General features: G+C 43.2%; 1 protein-coding gene across 1 annotated transcript in view; it reads left to right on the forward strand.

Moving 5' to 3' along the window:
• LOC117657141 (F-box DNA helicase 1-like) overlaps positions 1-22,535 on the forward strand; it is a 53,758-nt gene that overhangs the window by 27,671 nt on the left and 3,552 nt on the right. The window contains exons 12-22 of the mRNA XM_060687054.2: positions 718-805; positions 1,710-1,808; positions 2,252-2,388; positions 3,258-3,354; positions 3,439-3,554; positions 8,263-8,323; positions 10,995-11,207; positions 13,785-13,973; positions 14,799-14,912; positions 15,284-15,390; positions 21,044-21,178. Coding sequence (XP_060543037.2) covers positions 718-805; positions 1,710-1,808; positions 2,252-2,388; positions 3,258-3,354; positions 3,439-3,554; positions 8,263-8,323; positions 10,995-11,207; positions 13,785-13,973; positions 14,799-14,912; positions 15,284-15,390; positions 21,044-21,178 — 1,356 coding nt within the window. The remainder of the gene's footprint in view (positions 1-717; positions 806-1,709; positions 1,809-2,251; positions 2,389-3,257; positions 3,355-3,438; positions 3,555-8,262; positions 8,324-10,994; positions 11,208-13,784; positions 13,974-14,798; positions 14,913-15,283; positions 15,391-21,043; positions 21,179-22,535) is intronic.

The raw sequence follows: 22,535 nt of genomic DNA on the forward strand, positions 1-22,535 counted from the left end.
AAGAAAAGGGATGTTATGTTTAGATATAAATATATGTAAAAGATTTGAGTTAAGAGATATATGTATGGGGGTGGAGGAAATGGGCAGACTATGAGTTGAATAAATGCCAAATTAGGATTTATTATATAGTTTTATAGCTGAAGGTTGCTTTGAAATGTTATATTAATATATGTAAAAGATTTGAATTAAGAGATACATGTATGGGGGAGGAGGAAAAGGGTAGATTATGAGTAGAAATTGCTAAACTAAGATTTATTATATAATTTTACAGTTGAATGTTACTTTGAAATGTATAGTATAAGGGGGATATAATAATACTATTAGAAAGAAAGGGTCAGCGTATGGGGGGTGGAGTAAAGGGATGGTATAGTATTATATAATCTGTTATGAATTTGGGTTTTATTTTGGAGAAGCCACGGGGAGGGGAGGGGGAAGGGGGGGTTAGGGAGGAGGGGGGGAAAAGGGGGGAAAAATTTGTATTTGAAAAACTTTTTTCAATAAAACAACTGTGGCAAGAAAGGTTGTAAAATGGGACAAAACAACAACTTTCTTGCTTAGCAGTGGAAATGTGGGACTCCATTGTGATCGTAAGTCGAGGACTAGCTGTAGATCCAGACCTTCCTTCTCCTTTCAAGATCTCTGGGCAGCCTAGATGAGAAAACTCTGGATCTGAATCTTTTCACCAGCAAGATCCTCTTACCAGCTTTTGCTTTCTAGATCATTGTCGAAGAAGCGAAACAAATATGGGCCAAGATGAAAGAGCTGGGCCCAACCGAGGAGGAGGCATACCACATGCCGTTCGACGGTAAGTGGAATATGTGAGGGAAGGTTAGTGGCATTTAGTTCTGCTGAAGAAACGGGGGAAAAAAAGAATAAAGGGGAAATTTTCTTCATGGAGGGAAATTCCAGTCCTACCTTAGGCACGAAAGCCAGCTGGGTGACCTTGGACCAATCACCAGGAGACAGTGAGTTCTAGTCCCGCCTTAAGAATGAAAGCCGACTGGCTTGAATTTGGTGAGTTCTAATCCTGACTTGGTCAGTTTAAGACTTGTGGACTTCAATTCTCAGAATTCTGCAGCCAGCATTTTGGGAGTTAAAATCCGCGCATCTTTAAGTGGCCAAGGTAGGGGAACTCTGTATTAAAAGAAATTATAACATAATGCTTCCTTTTTATTTATTTATTTTTTTAAAATAATATTTATTAAATTTCCAAAGATTAAAATACACAGTACAAAAAGAAAAATAATACACAAAAAAGCAAGAAAAACACACACACACACACACACACACACAACAAAAAAATATAAACAACCAAAACCAAACATATCAAAATTTCAATACTAATAACAACTTTTCTGCATCGGTATCTCTAGCCTATTTAACCTCTTTACACAAATTCTACTTCTAAATATCTGTATCTTAAACTTACATCTTTATCTAAATTATCTTAACTTTACAATTTGATCTCGTAACAAAAACATCCCTTAAATTTTATCTTTACTCTCCAACCACGAATACCATTTATTCCATATTAAATAGTACTCGGTATCCTCCCTCTCCTTCATTTCCATAGATAATCTGTCCATCTCTGCATAATGCTTCCTTTTTAAAGTCATAGTGGGCTCTATAACACAGGAGCCCAAGAAACAAAATCATACAATGTTGTTTTATTGTACATTGATTTTAAGCATCAGTCTTGTGCCTTTTAGGTTACTTGAAACTTTGGCAACTCCAGAAGCCTTCTCTTTCCACCGATACGGAGCGTTACAACGTCATCATGGTGGATGAGGCCCAAGACTGCACCCACGGTGAGTGAGGTGTAGGTTCTGAGTTCAAGTACAGATAATCCTCGACTTTCAACAGTTCACTTAGTGACCATATGAAATTACGACAGTGTCTTGGGAGGTCACATGATCTCCTTTTGCGACCTGCTGACAAGCAAAGTGAAAGGAGAAGCCAGATTCGCTTAGCAACTGGGTGACTTGACTTAACAACTGCAGTGATTCACTTGACAACAGTGGCAAAGAAAAGCCATAAAATGGGGCAAAACTAACTTAACGGTCTTGGAATAGAAGGGTGTGATTTCCTCTAGTTTTGGAAATTCTAGTTCCCATCATTTCTGATAAAAGATCAAAATCCATGGCTCATTAAAGCCACTGTGGCTTTTTGAGGGCCTTGTTCCTGTGAGAATGTTAGTCTCCTTTCCACACTGAGCTTCTAAAGATCTCTTCCCCCCACCCCACTTCTCTAGCTATGATGAGTATTGTCCTCTTGCAAAACTGTCCAGTGATCTTGGTAGGAAATCCACACCAACAGATTTACACCTTCCGAGGAGCTGACAACACAGTTTTGGATGTGCCCAACAGCCGCATCTTCTACCTGACGCAGGTAAGCCGAGGCAGGAGGGCAGGTGAGCTGAGATATTTGACTTGGAGTTGTGGGTTAGCTGTAGATCGTAGAGCCGGAAGATTCAGTTCTTAGCGATTCAGGGATCTCATTGTGATCTTCTCTAGTTCCAATGGAAAGTAATCTCATAATTCCAACTGGAGAAGATATGCAATTCGATCCAAAAAATTCAGTTCCTAGAAATTCATGGATGTAAACTGTGGATCTTCTCCAGTTCCAGTTCAAAGCTATCTCACAGTGCCAACCGGAGAAGATCCACACATCCATCCATCATATATCTCCCTCTCAATCTCTTTCTCCCTCTCTCATTTATCTATCTATCTCTATCTATCTCTATCTATCTATCTCTATCTATCTATCATTTATCTATATCTACCTATTTATCTCTATCTATCCATCTGTATCTCTATCATTTATCTATTTATCTATCTATCTCTATCTATTATCTATCTATCTCTATCTCTAACATTTATCTATATCTACCTATTTATCTTTATCCATCTGTCTATCTCTATCTATCGATCTATCTATCATCTGTTTCTATTATTTTTCATCTGTTTGTCTATCTATCTCTATTATCTATATCATTTATCTATTTATCTCTATCTGTATCATTTATCTATCTCTATCATCTCTATCTATCTATCTATCTATCTATCTATCTATCTTCCTTCTCTCTCTGTCTCTGTCTCTCTCTCTATCATGTGTTTTAGTGTTACAATGGTTTTGCCAAAAACCAGCACTTCCAGTTCTGGTTGGGTTGGGTTAATCAGTGCAGCATTCCCTTGTCCCCTGCAAAACAAAATTGGATCAATGATGCTGCATTTTCCTTTCCCCTCTTGCTTCCATAGAGTTTTCGGTTTGGCTACGAAATAGCTTACGTTGGTGCAACCCTTCTGGATGTTTCCAGAAAAATCCGGAAAAACATGGTGGGAAATTACTGGGCCGGTGAGTGTTTTTAGTCAGTTGTCCTTTTATTGCTCCAAGTAAGTCTTGCTAAGTGGGGCTGACAGGTTACTCTGATTTTGACAGGTGTTGTCAGAGTGGAGGGGAAGGAGACTTGGTTATCCCGGACCAACAGAGATGTCTTTGACAATGCTGTGAAAGTTACAGGTGGAGACTCACCTGCTAAGATACACTTCCTGGGGGTGAGTGTGAGAAGGCCCAAGAAGGGTGCAATAGGGATTGATTCCTCCCTCCCTCTTTTCCTTCCCTCTCTCTTTTTCTCCCTTCTTCCTCCCTCCCTCTCTTCCTCCTCTCCTTCTTCCCTCCCTCCCTCCTCCTCCTTTTCCATTCTTTCCTTCCTCCTCCCCTCCCTCCCTCCTTCTCCTCTTCTCCTGCTTCCTCCCTCCCTCCCTCCCTTCCCATTTAGCAATAGCCCTTAGACTTACATACCGCTTCACAGTGCTTTCACAGCCCTCTCTAAGCAGTTTACAGAGTCAGCCTCTTGCCCCCCAACCAGCAGGGCCGGATTTTCCTATAGGCTAACTAGGCTTCAGCCTAGGGCCTCAAGATCAAGAGGGGCCTACACAGTGGTGGGATTCTGGGGGTTCTAGGGGGTTCGGCCGAACCCTTTGTTAAATTGTTGGCTCGCCCGCCCCTCGCCTCCCACCCGCGCGGCGCCAGCCTACCGTAGCCAGGGGTGGGCAATTGTGGCTCTTTTACAATCTGTGGCCTTCAACTCCCAGAATTCCTGAGACAGCCAAGCTGTCTCAGGAATTCTGGGAGTTGAAGGCCAGAGGTTGTAAAAGAGCCACAATTGCCCACCCCTTCCCTAGCCTGAGTTCCGCTGCCTGGGATCCATGTGGGCTGCCACGTGGTTCCCCACCGGCTCCGGACGCAAGAGAGCAGGATGGAGAAAGCAGCTTCCACGCCTTCACTCACCCTCAGTCTCTCTGCTCTGTTGGATCGCCGGCCGTTCGCTTACCCTGCCCACTCCCAATCTATTGCTGCCTCCGATGGCTAGAGGAAAAAAAAACTTCAAATTCTTGCCACGGGGCTTCAAAGGGCCGCCCTAGAGCCAGTGGTGCAGCCGAACCGTTTGTTAAATTGCTGGCTTGCCCCGCCCCTCCGCACCACTATTTATTGCCAATAAATATTGGTGGGCGAGGGGTGGGGGAGCCAGCAATTTAACAAAGGGTTCGGTGTTTTTTTTGTAATTTTATTGGCCCACGGAGCTTCAGCATAGGCTAATTGGCCTCCCGGCTCTCAGCTGATTTGTCTCAGCTGTTTTGCTCAGGGCTCTTCTGCTTCCTTGCAAAGAGTGCTGATTTTTTTTCCCCTAGCTATGCGGAGAAACGAAACTGAAACTGCTTTGCTGTTGCTGCAAGGTTGGAAAATTAGGCAGGCAGAATTCTTTTCTTTTTCCTCACCAAAAAAGGTAGGTGCAAACAATGGGAAATTTAGGGAAAAAGAGGAGAGTTCAAGATTTTAAAACACAAAAGAAAAAAAGCTCTATTTAACTAGGGAATTGTAATAATTGAGATACTATTAATTGTATATTGTATTGAAAGCAGAAATGGTTAAGTTGTGGTTTGGAGGAATATATGGGGGAAATTATTTGGTTTATTATTATTGGTAAATATAATTAATGGATTTGTAAGAAATTGGATTGCATGGAAATAATGGGAATATTCATGTTCATATTGATTAATATACAAAAAAGATAGTTATATAACTAATTGATTTATATTAAAATGTTGAATTTGTATTAAACAACTGTAATATTACATAATTAACCTATGTGAGGATGGATATAAAAATAGATGACAATGGGAAGGGGTATAATATAGAAGGGAAAAATTGAATTTGATTAAGATTAGAGATGAGGATGAAGGGTAATATTGGTTTTTTATAAAAATAGATGAGGAATAAATATGGCAAAAAGGAAATATAGAAATTGTAAATTTAATTGAAATGACTAAACACTTTAAATTTGTGAGCCGGCCAAATACTCTGTTCAAAGAAAATACATTGTATGTTTGTATGTGTGTTTCTAATTATTGTTATTTATTCATATTTGTTCTCTTTTATTCTTTAAAGTTTAACAATTCATTCTTTATCTTAATATCTTTATATTTGTTTGGGGTTGGCTTTTTTCCCTTTCATCTTTTTTATTGTACAGCAATCTTTCTCCTCAAACCTATCACCTCTCTCTTTTCTTTCCTTCTTACTTTCTCTTCCTCCCCCTCTTCTTCTCCTCCCTACTTCCTCTTCCTTTCTCCTTCTCCTCCTCTCTTCCTCCCTCTCTTCCCCTCCCTCCTACTCTAATTTCCCTTCCCTTCCTTCATCCCTCTCTATTGCTGTATCCTTTTATGCATATGGACTACTCAGAGGGCTGAAAAAGTTATTTTTGACTGGTCCTCGCACTTTTGACCAGTCCTCGAACTTATGACTGTCCTCACATTTTACATTTTTGCCCTATCTTGTCACCATGGTGAAGAGAAGCAGTTGTGAAATGAGTGACATGGTTGTTAAGAAAGCTGCACGGGCATAAATGTGAGGATGGTCATAAGTTTGAGGACCGGTCAAAATTGCGAGGCCCAGTCAGAAATGACTTTTTTCAGCCCTCTGAAAAAAGTCTATGCACATAGCCACGCCCACCCGGTCACATGACGAGCTACCCACGCCTACACAGTCACGTGACCAGCTAGCCATGCCCACCCAGTCACATGATTGCCAAGCCACACACCCCCAACTAAGCCACGCCCACAGAACCTGTTGTTAAAAAAATTGAATCCCACCACTGGTGAAAGGGCCTCATAAGTGGAATAGCCTAGGGCCTCTTTTCATCTAAATTCGGCCCTGCCAACCAGTGGTGGGATTCAATTTTTTTAACAACTGGTTCTGTGGGCGTGGCTTAATTGGGGGTGTGGCTTGGTGGTCATGTGACTGGGTGGGCGTGGCTAGATGGTCATGTGACCGGTGGGGGTGGCTATCTGCATAGAGACTACAGAGGGCTGAAAAAAGTCATTTCTGACCGGTCCTCACACTTTTGACCGGTCTTCGCACTTATGACTGGTCATCATTTATGCCCATTGTAGCATTCTTAACAACCGTGTCACTCATTTCACAACTGCTTCTCTTCACCATGGTGACAAGATAGGGCAAAAACGTAAAATGTGAGGACAGTCGTAAGTTCGAGGATTGGTCACAAGTGTGAGGACCAGTCAGAAATAACTTTTTCAGCCCTCTGAGTAGTCCATATGCATAAAAGGATACAGCAATAGAGAGGGATGAAGGAAGGGAAGGGAAATTAGAGTAGGAGTGAGGGTAAGAGAGGGAGGAAGAGAGAAGGAGAAAGGAAGAGGAAGTAGGAAGGAGGAGAAGAAGAGGGGGAGGAAGAGAAAGTAAGAAGGAAAGAAAAGAGAGAGGTGGTAGGTTTGAGGAGAAATATTGCTGTACAATAAAAAAGATGAAAGGGAAGAAAGCCAACCCCAAACAAATATAAAGATATTAAGAGAAAGAATGAATTGTTAAACTTTAAAGAATAAAAGAGAACAAATATGAATAAATAACAATAATTAGAAACACACATACAAACATACAATGTATTTTCTTTGAACAGAGTATTTGGCCGGCTCACAAATTTAAAGTGTTTAGTCATTTCAATTAAATTTACAATTTCTATATTTCCTTTTTGCCATATTTATTCCTCATCTATTTTTATAAAAAACCAATATTACCCTTCATCCTCATCTCTAATCTTAATCAAATTCAATTTTTCCCTTCTATATTATACCCCTTCCCATTGTCATCTATTTTTATATCCATCCTCACATAGGTTAATTATGTAATATTACAGTTGTTTAATACAAATTCAACATTTTAATATAAATCAATTAGTTATATAACTATCTTTTTTGTATATTAATCAATATGAACATGAATATTCCCATTATTTCCATGCAATCCAATTTCTTACAAATCCATTAATTATATTTACCAATAATAATAAACCAAATAATTTCCCCCATATATTCCTCCAAACCACAACTTAACCATTTCTGCTTTCAATACAATATACAATTAATAGTATCTCAATTATTACAATTCCCTAGTTAAATAGAGCTTTTTTTCTTTTGTGTTTTAAAATCTTGAACTCTCCTCTTTTTCCCTAAATTTCCCATTGTTTGCACTTTTTTGGTGAGGAAAAAGAAAAGAAATCTGCCTGCCTAATTTTCCAACGTTGCAGCAACAGCAAAGCCAACAGCCTGCTTTACTTTCCGTTTCGTTTTTCAGCATAGCTAGGGGGAAAAAAATCTGCTCCAGCAAGCAGCAGAGCCCTGAGCAAAACAGCTGAGAGCAAATCAGCTGAGAGTCGGGAGCCGATCTAATCAAGGGCTAATTAGCCTATGCTGAAGCTCCGCGGGCCAATAAAATTACAAAAAAACACGGAACCGTTTGTTAAATTGCTGGCTCGCCCCTCGCCCACCACTATTTGTTGGCAATAAATAGTGGTGCGGAGGGGCGGGGCAAGGGGTGGGGCGAGCCAGCAATTTAACAAACGGTTCGGCCGAACCCCCTAGAACCGGCAGAATCCCACCACTGCCCCCAACCATCTGGGTCCTCATTTGCTTCTCTCCTTGATGAGTTTCCATCCATTCCTTCTTGCCTGCCCTCTGGTATTTTGGGGAATAATTTGACTCCCCTCTTCTTTGTGGCAGCTCCTCAGATATTGGAAGACTGCTATGTTGAGGCATGTGTTTGCTAAACCAGGGAATTCTGCAGATGCACCTTATTGTATGGGGGGCATTAAGGAGCCCCAAAGTAAAGACAGATAATTATCACTATGCATCGGACTACAACACCCATCTCACAGGGTTCATCTTGATATTGTTGTCTTTTTTTCATTAGGGTATTAATACTGTTGGACTGGATATAATTGAAGATCTCTATAATGTCCTGCATTCTAAACGTGAGTTCTCTCAACTGGGTTATTTTTTTGTATGTGTCCAAGCTGTAAGAAGTGCCTGGTCATATGTCTGTGAAGTCATAAAATGGGTCAGTTATGTGGCCAACCCAATTTTATGACCCTTTTGGCAGGGGTGCTTAAGCGAGATCTCTGGTTAAGTGAACCAAGGGTTCAAAAGATGGAAGAAGTGCAGCTTTTCAGCAAAAATGTGACTGTAGGTAACTGAAAAAGGGACGTAAAGGCTACCCGGTTGCAGGTGACAACATGACAACGATCTTTCTTGCCACAGTCGTTAAGTGAATCAGTGCAATGGTTCAGTTATCAAGACAGTTGTTAAGTGAATCTGGCTTCCGCATTGACCTGGCTTGTCAGAAGGTTGCAAAAGGAGGTCACGTAACCCCAAGGCACTGCAACCGTCATAGATATGAATCGGTTGCCACGATCAAAATTCAGATGCTTGGCCACTGGCATGAATTTACCGTATTTTTCGGAGTATAAGACGCAACTTTTTCTCCTCTAAAAGGGGGTGAAAATTTGGGTGCGTCTTATAAACCGAATGTAGCCCCACCCACCCACTGGCCCCCACCCTTTGGCCTCTGCCTCCCAGCAGTTTACCTCCTTGCAGCAAACAGCAAGAAAAAACAGCTCTTTTCAGCTTCAGCACAGTCTAATTAGCACAAGTTGTTTGGATCGGCCTCCTGGCTCTCAGCTGTTTTGCCCAGGCCTCTGCTGCTTGCTGCAAAGAAGAAAATTGCTGGAGCAGATTTTTTTTTCCTTGTGCTAATCAAGCTATGCTGAAATCGAAACTGAAAGTAAAGCAGGCTGTTTGCTGCAATGAGGCAAAATTGCTCAGAGGCAGAGGGAGATTTCTTTTTCTTCTTTTCCTCACCAAAAAAGGTAGGTGCGTCTTATATCTTTTACTCTGAAAAATACAGTATGTTAAATAAGTAAATAAATAATAATTCAAAAATGTTCCAATCTTAGGGGATTTCCTTCCCTCAAACCCTCAGCCAATAACATGAACAACCCTAATATCAACACCAAGTTGCCTGATTCGTACATTGACTTAATCCTAGTTCGTTGACTAAGCTACAGCTGGATCCGTTCAGCCATCATGCTAAGCTGTAAACCAGAGATCTTCAAACTTGGCAGCTTTAAGACTTGTGAACTTCAATTCCCAGAATTCTCCAGCCAGCATAGTTGAAATCCACAAGTCTTAAAGCTGCCAAGTTTCAAGGCCTCTGCTGTAAACTATGATTTATAAAGTCAGGTTACACCCATTATAGTAGCCATCTTGTGTGGGCCCCACACTGGCCCCAAACATGTAAGACTCTTTGGGCTAACCCAGTGGTGAAATCTGAACCGGTTTACTACCGGTTTGCTGGCAGCGCATGCGCAGTGCACACCACGCACCAAATGCGAGGTGCGCAGTGCATGCCAAAAGGAGGCATGTGGTAAGTAGAACAGCGCACGAGGGGGGGCGATCAGCTGTGGCACACAATATTTTTTTTACTTTTAAAAACATTGCTTTTAAAAGTAAAAAAAAAGCCCCTGAAGATCGCGCAGCTCAACTGGGCATGGGGAGGGGGGGGGGGCAGGGATTTTTGCTACATGTTCTCCAAACCACCTGCCGCCATCGCTACCGGATCAGGCGATCCGGTCCGAACCGGCGGCATTTCACCCCTGGGCTAACCCGAATATAATTTAAGGTTTGCAGGTTTACAGTGTTGTGTGAAGTATCTACCTCAGCTGAGTAGCCTTTACCTTACAATTCGTTTAGCGACCATTCACAGTTAAAACAGCACTGGTGGGGTGGGGGAGAAGCGAGACGCATAGAGCGAGACAGGGCTTGCTCCTCTTGCCGTCTCTTTTCTCCCCCCCCCCCCCCTTGCCAGGTATGGCAGAGCTTCCTGCCCCTGCCCAAATTGGATGCAATTTGGGGGTGGCAGGTGGGGAGGGGTCGGGCCGGGGAGATGTGAGACACGCTGCCATGCCCGGCGAGGGGGTGGAGAAGAGACGGGGAGAGGAGCCCCATCACGCTGCATGCGTCTCGCTTCTCCCCTGTCCCACCTGCCACCCCCTCGACAAAGAGACGGAGGGGAAGGGAAGCAGCCAGGCTGCTGTTACGGTACCATTGGGGTGCGTGGAGCTGTTTTACCTGCCTTGCAACGTTGATTCCAGTGCTTCTTGTCAGCATCTCTTGAACTTTGTGGGTGTTTTTGCCAAGAAAAGCTTTTGGCAGGTTGCCAGAGACATCAGGTTGGTGATAAGGCCGAAGAATTTGTTTTGGACTAAAGCTGAGAATGAATTATTTCTCAGCTGTTTTAATAAAATAAGTTTGTTCAGAACTGAATTGTGTTTGGTAATCACTACTTGGGCCTCGGTCACAACAATTCCTTGCAGACAGCTGGTCATTTGCATTGTTTTAGAGAGTCACTGAGGCCACTTGGGGGTTGGAAGGAGGGCAGAGATAAACTTCCAAGTGGCCTCAACGACTCTCTAAAAGGACACAAATAACCAGCTGTCTGCAAGGAATATAAATCCTCCCATTCCCCCACCATCCAGTCGGAACCGAAGAAGCTTCTTGGATGAGAAGCGAAACATCTTCAAAAGAAAAAAAAACAAGAAAGTCCAGTTGCCTCTTGAAAAAAACTCTCTTGTTTGATCTTCCTAGAGAATTACGAGCTCAAGAGTACCTTCATGAAGGAGCTCCAGAGTACCCTCATCAAGAAGTATGTAGAGAAGGGCTTCAGGAGCATTGAGGAATATGATGCAACACGAAAAAAACAGCTGGAACTAACAACAGGAATTTTGAGAAATTACGACGATGTTCCGCAACTAGTGAGAAGCATGCACCAATTCCATGTCCCGGATCCTGAAAGTGCAGGTAAATATCACATGCGAACAACCAGATCCACATATATAGAATTCAAACTATCTGCTTTATCATTGTCTGCCTATAATACAGGAAGTCCTTGACTTACAACAGTTCGTTTACAGACCGTTCGAAGTCACAATGGCATTGAGAAAAGTGACTTATGACTGTTTTTTTACACTTACGACCATTGCAGCATCCTTGGGGGGGGGGTCACGTGATTTACATTCAGACGCTTGGCAACTGATTCACATTTATGACGGCTGAAGTGTCCCACGGTCACTTTTGCGACCTTCTGACAAAGTCAATGGGGAAGCCAGATCCGCCTAACAACCATGTTGCTAACTTAATAACTGCAGTGTTTCACTTAACGGTGACAAGAAAGACTGTAAAATGGTCATAAAATTGGGGCAGACCTCACTTAACAGCTATTGTGCTCAGCAATGGAACTTTTAGGCTCAAGTGTGGTCGTAAGTTGAGTTCTACCTGTATAGGAATCTTTCCAGACTGCCAAGATTAGATAAGGCCCAAAGCCTTTTTGGGCTTTCCTCCGTGGTTTGTGTTTACATAGGGAGTCTAGGCCAGTGATGGCGAACCTTTTTGGCGTTGTATGCCAATAGTCCGAGCGCGCTCCCGCTATCGCACGTGCCAGCACCCATAATGCAATGCACACCCCATTTGTGCATGCACACATGACACCCCCCAATGCATGCATCCCGCACAGCGCATGCGTGTGCACGCCCACTTTTTCCAAGGGGACCAGTGCACCTCTTACTGGAGGACAATCAGATACCGAACTGTTCTCTGGCAAGACAGCTGTTTCCCGGCCAGCAGCAGCACTCTAGGCCCCGCCCCCTCAGCAGTGCCATGTCCCAGCTGGGGAAGTTCTGAACACACGGCCTTACCTTGGCTCCTCCCCACTGGGTGCTGGGTGCTGGGCTTTCCGGCCCAGGAGCGAGGGGATTGGTGGTTCTTGCGTTGCCGCTTCCCTGGCAGTGGCAGGAGCAGCTGGCAGGGTAGAAGGTGGCGGCAGGCCGTTCGCACTGGCTAAGAGGCAGCCGGGCCTCCTTCTCCTGCCAGCCTTGCACTCCGGACAGCGTATAGTCATACCTGGTCTCCCCCTGTGGCAGCCCACGTGGATCCCAGGTAGTGCAGCTTCAGGGCCTTTCCTCGCAGCGGCAGTGGCGGTGACAAGGCAAGCAGGAGGGCGGGCACAAGGGAGCGACTGGCAGCAGTGCTCCTTGCTGGCAAGGGGTGGATGTCCCGGAGCTGCATGTGGGTGACGACGGCATGGCCGTTGCACACCCATGCTAAGAGCATGCCTTCAGCCGGCCACTTCTGCACATATGAAGGCCAGCTGATCATCGCACGCCCATGCACAGCAGTAACCAGCAGACTAGCTGGCTGGTGCGCATGCGTGCCCCGGAAGAGGAATGGGTGATGCTGCACGTGCCAGGCATCATGGCTCTGCGTGCCACTTGCGGCACGCGTGCCACAGGTTCGCCATCACGGGTTTAGGGTAATTCCTCATTTGAGCCTCTACCCGACTGGTTGCTTTCTAACATTAAAGCCAGGTAAAATTGGGATTCAAATGGGATCTTTGGAGGAAAAAAACATCTGTATGAGCTCAACTGATGATGTTCCCTAGTTGGGTCATGAAATGTCTGCAAGAAAACACCCAAGCCCAAAGATCACCCAGGACCAGGGGTGAAATGCTACCGGTTCGGGCGAACCGATAGTGGCAGGTTCGGAGAACTGGTGGCGGCAGCGTGAGGGTCCACCCACCCACCTGGATGTCGTTACTTCCTGGTTTTAACCAGGAAGTAACCTGTTTTTGATCCTCTGTGCATGTGCAGAAGGCTTTGTGCAAGGTGAGTGCACACTTCTGAACCGGTAGGGAAGGTAAATAGATTTCACCCCTACCTAGGACCTCATCCTCTTCCTCATCCTCCACAAATCCCATTTGGTTCTAGCACTGATGATGTCACCTAGTTGGGTCATGAAACGTCTGCAACAATATCACCAAGCTCAGAGATCAGAAGGGCCACTGAACCTCTGTCCAGTCCTGACTTCAGGTCCCTTCTCTTCTCTTCTCTTCTCTTCTCTTCTCTTCTCTTCTCTTCTCTTCTCTTCTCTTCTCTTCTCTTCTCTTCTCTTCTCTTCTCTTCTCTTCTCTTCTCTTCTCTTCTCTTCTCTTCTCTTCCATTCCCATTCCCATTCCCATTCCCATTCCCATTCCCATTCCCATTCCCATTCCCATTCTATCATGAAGCACAAGGAAGTGGTTTAAAATTTATAAATAACTTTATAATTATACCTGGTATTAGCACTCTCTCCGAGAGTCGTTGAGGCCACTTGGAGGTTGGAAGGAGGTCAGAGATCAACCTCCAAGTGGCCTCAACGTCTCCCTAAAAGGATGCAAATGACCAGCTGTCTGCAAGGAATATAAATCTTTCCGTTCCCCACCGTCCAGTCAGAGCTGAAGAAGCTTCTCGGATGAGAAGCGAAACGTCTTCAAAAGAAAAAAAAAACCAGAAAGTCCAGCTGTCTCTTTTTCAAAAGACAAATTCTCTTGTTTGATCTTCCTAGTGAAACTCGAGGTAAAGGATTTCTTCATCAAGAGGTGGGTTGAGAAGGCCAGCATCAAGGACTATGCGGAAAAATCAGAAGACAAACAACTGGAAATAAAAATTGGAATTGTGGAGAAATACCGGGAACGTATTCCGGAGCTGGTAAACAGGATATGCCAGTGCCATGTTTGGCATCCAGAAGATGCAGGTAAATAGCATGTGCGAACAACCAGATCCACATATATAGAATTCAAACTAGCTACTTTATTATTGTCTGCCTATAACCGTGATGGCGAACCTGTGGCACGGGGGCCACAGGTGGCACGCGGAGACATATTGGTGGACAAACCAATATGGTGCCCTAGCTCAGCTCCAGCGCGCATGCGCGCACCAGCCAACTGGTCTGAAGTGGCTGATGAGGAGGAGGAACAGCTGAGTCCAGTGCTTGACACACAGATGCACAGAAGGCAGAGGAGAGGAGAGCAGTGGAAATCTATGGGCCGGTCTTCAGGACGGAAGAGCCACCGCTGCTAGGAAAGTCCCACCCTAGCTCGGGGGATAAAAGGCAGGGGGCAGAGATGAATAGATGGGGCAGACAACTATTCATTTCCCTGCCAGACAGAGTTGTTAGCCTGCGGTGAGAGAGAATTTTTTATGCCGGAGCTGTTGGCACGCCTAATAAAAGAATCATTGCTTCAACTACAGAGGGTTTGTCGTGTTTGGGGAGCTGAGTCAAAATACCCACTCCCTTCTAGCACTGATGATGTCACCTAGTTGGGTCATGAAACATCTGCAAGAATACCACCAAGCTCAGAGAGCAGAAGGACCACTGAACCTCTGTCCACTCCTGACTTCAAGTCGCTTTGGAGTAAAGTGGGAATGGAATGGACCCATTCTTACTCTGAGCACCTGTGGAGCTTCAGGCTGGAGAAGGCTTCCAGGCCCCCCTTTCTTTGAGATCTCTGCTGCTCGTGAAAAGCTTTAGAAATGAGCTGTTACGGGTCTCACGGCTTCTCCTCTCTCTGTGTTTTAGATTACATCCTAGGGACTGTGCACAAGGCCAAAGGGCTGGAATTTGACACGGTCAAAATTGATGATGTCTTTCTGAGCAAGTCCAATCTTGAACATTTGCATTCAAACAGAATTGGTGAGCATAACTTCCTCCCTCCCTCCCTCCCTCCTTCCCTCTATCCTCCTCCTCCTTTCCTTCTCCCTCCCTCCATCATTCTTCCTCCCTTCCTCCTATCTTTATCATCTTCCTCCCTCCCTCCCTTTTCTTTTTTTCACCTCCTTCTTCCCTTCCATCCATCCATTACCCTCCCTCCCTTTCTCTCCTTTTGAGGGAAGCCCTGATAGCAATATCTAATCAACAATGGAACACCTCCCTTTCTTGGTGGCTGGGATGGAACACCACTCGGTGCTCAAGAGTTCTGATGTGTATTTGGAACAGATCTGTTCAAAGAATTCCCATTAAACTCTGTTTTTCCTTTTCCCTCCTCCTCTCTTAATCTCTCCCAGAAGCCATTCCGAAAGATGAGTGGAATTTGCTGTACGTCGCTGTCACTCGAGCCAAGAAGCATCTCATCCTGCCCAGTTTTTTTGCTCAGATCCTAGAAGTCGCCAAGGTGATTTAAAGCTATTCACAATGCAGCTAGTCCTTGACTTCATTTAGTGACTGTTCAAGCTTACAGTGGCACTGAAAAAAGGGACTTCACACTAATGATGATTCCATCATCCCCATGATCAAAACCTGGACACTTAGCAACTGACTCGTATTTATAACTGTTGCCATTTCCCGGGGTCCCCTTTTGTGACCTTCTGACAAGCCAAGTCAAGGGGGAAGCCAGATTCACTTAACAACCATGTCACTAACTTAACAACTGTGGTCATTCACTTAGCAATGGTGGTGGGAAAGGTGGGAAAATGGAGTAAAACTCACTAACAAATGTCTCACTTAGCCACAGAAATTTTGGGGTTGTGGTCGTAAGTCGAGGACTACCGTGTTTCCCCGAAAATAAGACAGGGTCTTATTTTCTTTTCAACCCCAAATTAAGGGCTTGGCCTTATTATCGGGTGTGTGTGTGTGTCTTATTATTTTGGGGGTGCAGGAGGCAGCGAGCATGGGACTGGATGTTCTGTCCCCGTACCAAGCACACACCCAACCAGCCAGCCGAGGGTTAAATAAACTCTTCAAACACACAACGTCAGTGATAAGGAACTTGGCAGCAACTCCATGGCTGCCTGCCAAGAGCTTTTACTCCGATAACACAGACAAAAATACACACAGTTTGAATAGTCCAGTTCGTAATTAAATCCACAGCAAAATAGGTGTTGTGTCCGAAGGCGCGAAGTGCTTCGCCAGAGATTAGCTTTGTCCGTCAAAGAGTCGGAATGGCCACCACACTCCCTTTTATAGCCTGTGGGGTGTGGTCCAGTGACTCAGCTAATCTCTGGCACGCCTTCCCCTCTGCTGCGCGCGCTTCTCCCTGCGCCTCTGGCGAGGGTCCAGCCAGCACTTATTTTCCTCATCGCTGTCCACCTGTGGCTGCAGGGACGTGCTTGGCTCTGAGCCTATCGTTTGGCCTTCGGTGTCCTCCGGAGGCATTGCCAGAGAGGAGGGTCCTGGAGAGGGAGGCCTGGCCATCTCCTCTCCTTCATGTTTGGAGCCTTCTTCCTCCGATAAGATAGGCTCGGAGGACGGAGCCACAACACTGGATGTCCCATCGCCGCCCCTCCCTGTTTTTCGTGCCGGCTGAGCGGCTGGCTGCCATTACCCTGACATCTCCTGCCACCGCCGCTGCCTCGTGGAGCAGGACTCTGCAAAGCTTGTTGTGCTGTTGCATGCATAAACTGCAGCACTGCCGTGAGCTTCATCGTATCGGCACAGCTGGCGTCCTGCTGCTCACGGCTGCGCCGGTATGTCGAACCTTCATGCATGCAACAGCACAAGCCTTGCAGAGTCCTGCTCCACGAGGCGGCAGCGGCGCAACAAGTCTCACAAAGACTCATTTCTGGCAGGTGGGGCAGGGGAGAAGCGAGATGCGTGGAGCGAGACATGGCTCCCCTTGCCATCTCTTCTCCCCTCTCCAGGCATGGCAGGGCTCCTGCCCCTTGCTTAGCCCCCTGCCCCCTTTAGGGATGCAATTTGTGGGTGGCAGGTGGGACGGGCAAGAAGTGAGACGTCTGTTTTACCTTTCTTTTTTTTATTGAAAAGTTTTATAAGAAATACAAACAATTTTCTCCCCCCCCACCCTTTCCCCCTCCCCTCATAATAGAAAATATACATTTTCTTATACATAATAAATCCTACATATACATGTTTCCCTTGAAGAAAGCATTAAAATAAAACATTTTAATTACATTCGGAGTTGCTCTTCTTCTCTTTCTTCCCTCATTCCACAACAAACCTTCTTCTTCTCCTTTCTTTCCCTTCCCTCCCTCCTCTTCTCTTCTACTTTCTCCTGCCTCCTCTCCTACCTCATACTACTTCCTTTTCCTTTCCCCCACTTCTCTCTTCTTTTCCCCCTTCTCACCTTCACTCCTACTCCTGTCCCCTTCCCTTCCTCCTCTCCTTTCTTCCATTCCTCTTCCTCCCTCTCCTCTTCCTACCCTCTCCTCCTCTCTCCTTTCTAACTTCTTTGCTGTGAAATATTCTCCTCCTTTAGTATCTGAGCAACTCCTGTATTCTAATCGTAGATACTTTCTTCTGTTAAAACATTTCTCTATTCACCACTTTTTTCCCCCCACCCCAACCCTTATCCCACCCTCCCCACCCCACCCCTGACTTCCCAGAGCAAAAACAGGGTATAGCATCCAACAAACATATGCTAAAATAACCTAGCTATATAAAGTTCAAAACTCCCACACGTTCTTTAACTCCCCTTGCTCCAATTCATCAACCTCCCTTTTATAAATTCTCACAACCAATTAAGTTAAATTCATTCTTCCTAATTATAAAAAAAACTTTTTCTTGATGTATAATCCAGTACTTTAACAGTATTACAAACAGTAAAAATCATAAATAAATTCCATTTCCATACCCTCAAACATCATTCTTTTGAACATTACTCCCTAATGAAATTCTGAATTTAACATTAATCCTCTTTCCTTCAGAAAAATTGGGCATCTTAACACATTTTATCTCATATATCTTTTAAAATAATATAATCTTATGTTAAACATTCTAAAAATCTCTTAAAACCATTAAAACACTTATTTACCAAATATGAATTTCAAAATCTGCAGGAGGATATCTTTCAGATTTTCAATTAACCATTTTAATACCTCTAACTTTTTTAAAAAGCAGCCCTTTTACTTATCCAAAACTAATTATCATTTTGTAATAGGATTCTGAATTTCACATTAATCCTCTTTGCTTCAAAAAGTTGGGCATCCTGAAAGCTTGCAAAATTGATCTCATATATCTTTTAAAGTAATATAATCTTGTGTTAAGCATTTTAAAAATCTCTTAATACCATTAAAACACATATTTGCCAAATGCAAATTTCAAAATCTACAGGAAGATATCTCTCTTAATCTTCTGTTCTTCTGTTCTTTCTATATTTTTTCCAATCCTTTTTTTTAATAAATTCTTTCAACAGCCCCCCCAATTTTATTTTTGAAAATTTTAAAATGTTGATTTGAGGTTGATGTTTCTGAAATACTCACTCTTTTCTTGAGGTCACGTTTTCTAATTTGAAATCCCCATTTCGACTCTTCTTGCTTGTATAATCATTCAGTCCATTCCTTTGTCCATATAGCCAAAATTTGTTGCCATAAAATTGTCAACTTGCAATAAAGAGTCTATTTGTTGCTTTTCTATCAATTGAATGGAAACGTCCGCCAAAACCATTGTTTCGACTGTGCCAGCCTGCCTTTCAATCCTGACAGCCTTTTGCTTTTCCAAAAACAAACTCCTCTGAGTAATTTCCTGCTGGCCATCCAACAACTGTTTATGTTTTCCCAAGCTGTTTTTTGAAAAAGCTCTCTCAATTGTGTCCAAAAGAGCAGAATTTAAAAAGTCTAGAGATTCTTGAAAAACCTGAACAGTCACAGCTTGAGAATTTGCTGATCCCTCCAACAACTGCTTATGATTTTCCAAGCTGTTTTTTGAAAAAGCTCTTTCAATTGGGTCCAAAAGAGCAGAATTAAAGGAATCTAAGAGTTCTTGAAAAGCCTGAATAGTCACAGCTTGAGAATTTGCTGATTCACCAGCCCTGCTGTCAGCCATATTTCAGCCACTTTGTATTCATCCAGCTATCAGGATGACAATTCCAACTATTTTCCACACAGTATAAAAGCAAGCTTTTAATTAAAATCAGTACTAAATTCTTTTCCTCGATATCAAACTCTTTTCCTGGACACTTCCACTTTAAAACTTTCTCTTAAGGTGTAATCCAGTAGCTGTATCACTGTTGAAAATGTTAACAAGCGTTAACAAGCACTTTCCCTAGTAGCTTCGTCCTCCCGCTCTCAGAGGCCATTTTCTGCATTTTAAAACGGGGTTAAAGTATTACTTGCAATTTTTTCCTTTTTTCTCCTGATTTGCTCTGTCTGCAATCAAAGTAAAGATGTTAAAAGTCCCCCCAGTTGTTTTCAGCAGATTTTGGTCGCGGCTTCTAGCTCCGCTTTAGCAGAGTCGTCCCTGGTCCGGAGCAGCTTGACAGGCTTCAATAGGGAGCCCACACCCTTCGCGCCCCAGGATTTCTCCTAGCGCACTGGGGGGCTCTACCTCCGCCTGTCAGCTCTTCTCTCTCCCCTTTGCCCGGGGAGAGGGTTTTTCGCCGCCAGACAGCTGTTTTTCGGTTGTTCTGGCGGCATTTACAGTGCCGGGGATCGGGCGCTCATGAAAGAGTGTCAGCGAAGCTCACGGAGCCAACAGGAAGTCGTCTGTTTTACCTTTCCAGCTCCATCGCCGTTCCTTGCCGTGGTATCCAGGGAAACACATTGTAAAAAAAAAAAAAAAACTTTTTGCGAGTTCAATCAAACTTCTCGAACTCGCGAGAAGTTTTTTTTTACAGCGGGTTTTTCTGGACACAATGATGAGGAACACGACGGAACTAGAAAGGTAAGACATGCGCCCTGCTTGTTGCCCACCCCACCTGCCACCCCCGAATTGCATTCCTAAAGGGGGTGGGTGTGAAGTTTCCGAACGATGCCCTAATTAATTCATGAGCCACGAGCCAAACTTCAAAAGAAATACAGTTCATTTAATAGGAGCACCATTTCGGCAATATTCAGAACTAATCCCACATAGATTTACGTTCCCCTCTGACCCTGTCTCTCCCTTCCTCCCTGGCCATGTCATAAATCACATGCTCCAATTAACCACTTTGGCTGGCTGTGAAACCCAAAACTATCCTACTGATTGCGATAGAAAGGCTTCTGTGGAATGTAATTTCAGTTAGGGAAATCAATCAGCTCCATCAGTTCTCTCTCCTTCCTGCTCATGGCAACTTGAAAGCTTTGCAAGTTGACAGCAGGTGGCTAAGCAAGAGGCAGGAGTGGGGCGCGAGGCGTGTCGCTGGCCTTCTGTTCTTTTTGCAGCGGCCATTAGCATTACTGGTAGGTACGATAAGGGCGTGTGGGGTGCATGGGGCATGTTCCCCCCACCATTCCCCCCTCCCTCCGGCCTCATCTCGCTCATCTCGTGTTGTTTGCGTGGCAAGCAACCACAGGAAATGGCGGGACCGGCTGCGCATATGTGTAAGTAGTTGGTGGTGGGGTCTTATTTTGCCGGGGGGAGTGTCTTATTTTATCTCATGCGCTGAAAAGCCCGATTGGGCTTATTATTCGGAGAGGTCTTTGTTTCGGGGAAACTCGGTACCTGTATTCAGTGGTGAAATGTAAAATTTGTTACTACCGGTTCTGTGGGCATGACTTGGGAGGGTAATGTGACTGGGTGGGTGTGGCCAACTTTTTTTTTTTAACTTTTAAAAGCATTTTTTCTACAACCTCTTCGGCTGAGATTGTAGAAAAAATGCTTTTAAAAGCCTCTGACTATCCCAGCTGAGCCACGTGATCATCAGAGGCTTTTTTTTTTTTTACTTTTAAAAGCATTTTTTTGGCCGAAGAAGTTGTAGCTCAGCTGCGCATGGGGGAGGGGCAGGGATTTTTGCTACCGGTTCTCCGAACCACCCGCCACCATTGCTACCAGATCAGCTGATCCGATCCGAACCGGGAGCATTTCACCCCTGCCTGTATTCCAATGCTCAGGAAGGAGCCCCTTGGTTTCCTAGCTGGCTAAGCGCTTCTGGTCTTGCTTGTTTTTTGCCCAAGGAATACTGTGTCCGGTTTGAATTATCCACCGCACTCTCCAATACGACACCACCGGTCTGTGTACAATGCAGGTGCGAAGTGCCCATCCCAGAGGATCCTGTGCTAATCCCGAAAAGGATAAACCATCCTTACATAGTACGTATCTTCTTTTCTTTTATTTTTTTGCAAAATGTTTTTTTTTAATTTTTTTCCCAAACATACAAATTACATCTTTTCGGAACAGAGCTTTGATCCAGTCATCAATTCGTTCAGTTTTTTGTCATCTTATAATAAGAAATAAGATTATTTCTTAATCTTAAATCACATATTTAACTAGTACCATCTTAAAAAAAAAGTTAACACATATTTACTTGATCAAAACAATTACCCTTCTATTAACCCACCTTAAATCCTAATTCAATTAGTGTCTCATAATTCATTTCACAATTCTTATCCTAAATCCTCACTATTAACAATACAATTCAAACATATTTATATTTCATGCTGCTCATTAAATCTTTATTCCATTCTCACTTTATCAAATTTAAGTCTTATCTTTAATCTTAAAAATATAGCAATTTAACCTTTAAACATAGTTCTTAGTTCAATTAATGCTATTTAATGCAATTTCCCAATTATCCTAAATTCTATCTATTAAACCATACCATTTATATAACACCAATTGAGTAATTTTTGTTTATAAATCATAATCATATATTGTTTCAATTTTCTTTTATTTTATACTTAAATAATAAATGTTCAGATTATTACAATTGTTATACATATTTGAACAATATCCCAATTATTATAGTTATCAATTTTCTAATTTAACCTTTTCTTTTATCCTTCCACTGTTAATCCCAGTGTACTCATCTTTATTTTTCTCACTGTTAAACCCAGCGTAATCATCTTTTACTTTTGTAGATATGTTATTAAAATATTCAAATTATAACAATTGTTGTAGGTATTTAAACAATATCCCAATTATTATAACCATCAGTTTTCTCAAGTGGTACTTTCTAACATCTTAATAAAAAATTAGTGCATTATATCCATTGCTATATTTTCTTTTAACATAATGTCTATTTTCCATATATTTTAGCTTCAATCCCTATTTCATTTCTAAATGCCTGTAACATATTTCTTCTCATATTTGTTAATCTCAATATAGTCATTTTATAAATCCAAGTCCTGGACTTTTTTAATTTCCTTAATATTTTCCAACCTTTTATTCTTTTATCATTTACTGTTATGATAAATAATATAATGATGATTACCCATATAATCATCGTTATATTACTGTTAATCTCAATATAATCTCTAGAGACCTCCTTTTTATTGTTACTATTCACATGTTCAATTATTTATTCATATTTAATCACAATGTCTCTATCTTCTTTATTTTCCACTTCTATATCTTATTTCTCCATCTTCATTTTCTTGTCCACTCGTGTATACTCCATTTCAATTTTTATATCCTCGAATTTTTGTCCTCTATGCAGCATTGTAGTTA

The sequence above is a fragment of the Pantherophis guttatus genome, chromosome 7 (genome assembly GCF_059756535.1).
Source record: "Pantherophis guttatus breed Tessera chromosome 7, ASM5975653v1, whole genome shotgun sequence".
Taxonomy (NCBI): domain Eukaryota; kingdom Metazoa; phylum Chordata; class Lepidosauria; order Squamata; family Colubridae; genus Pantherophis; species Pantherophis guttatus.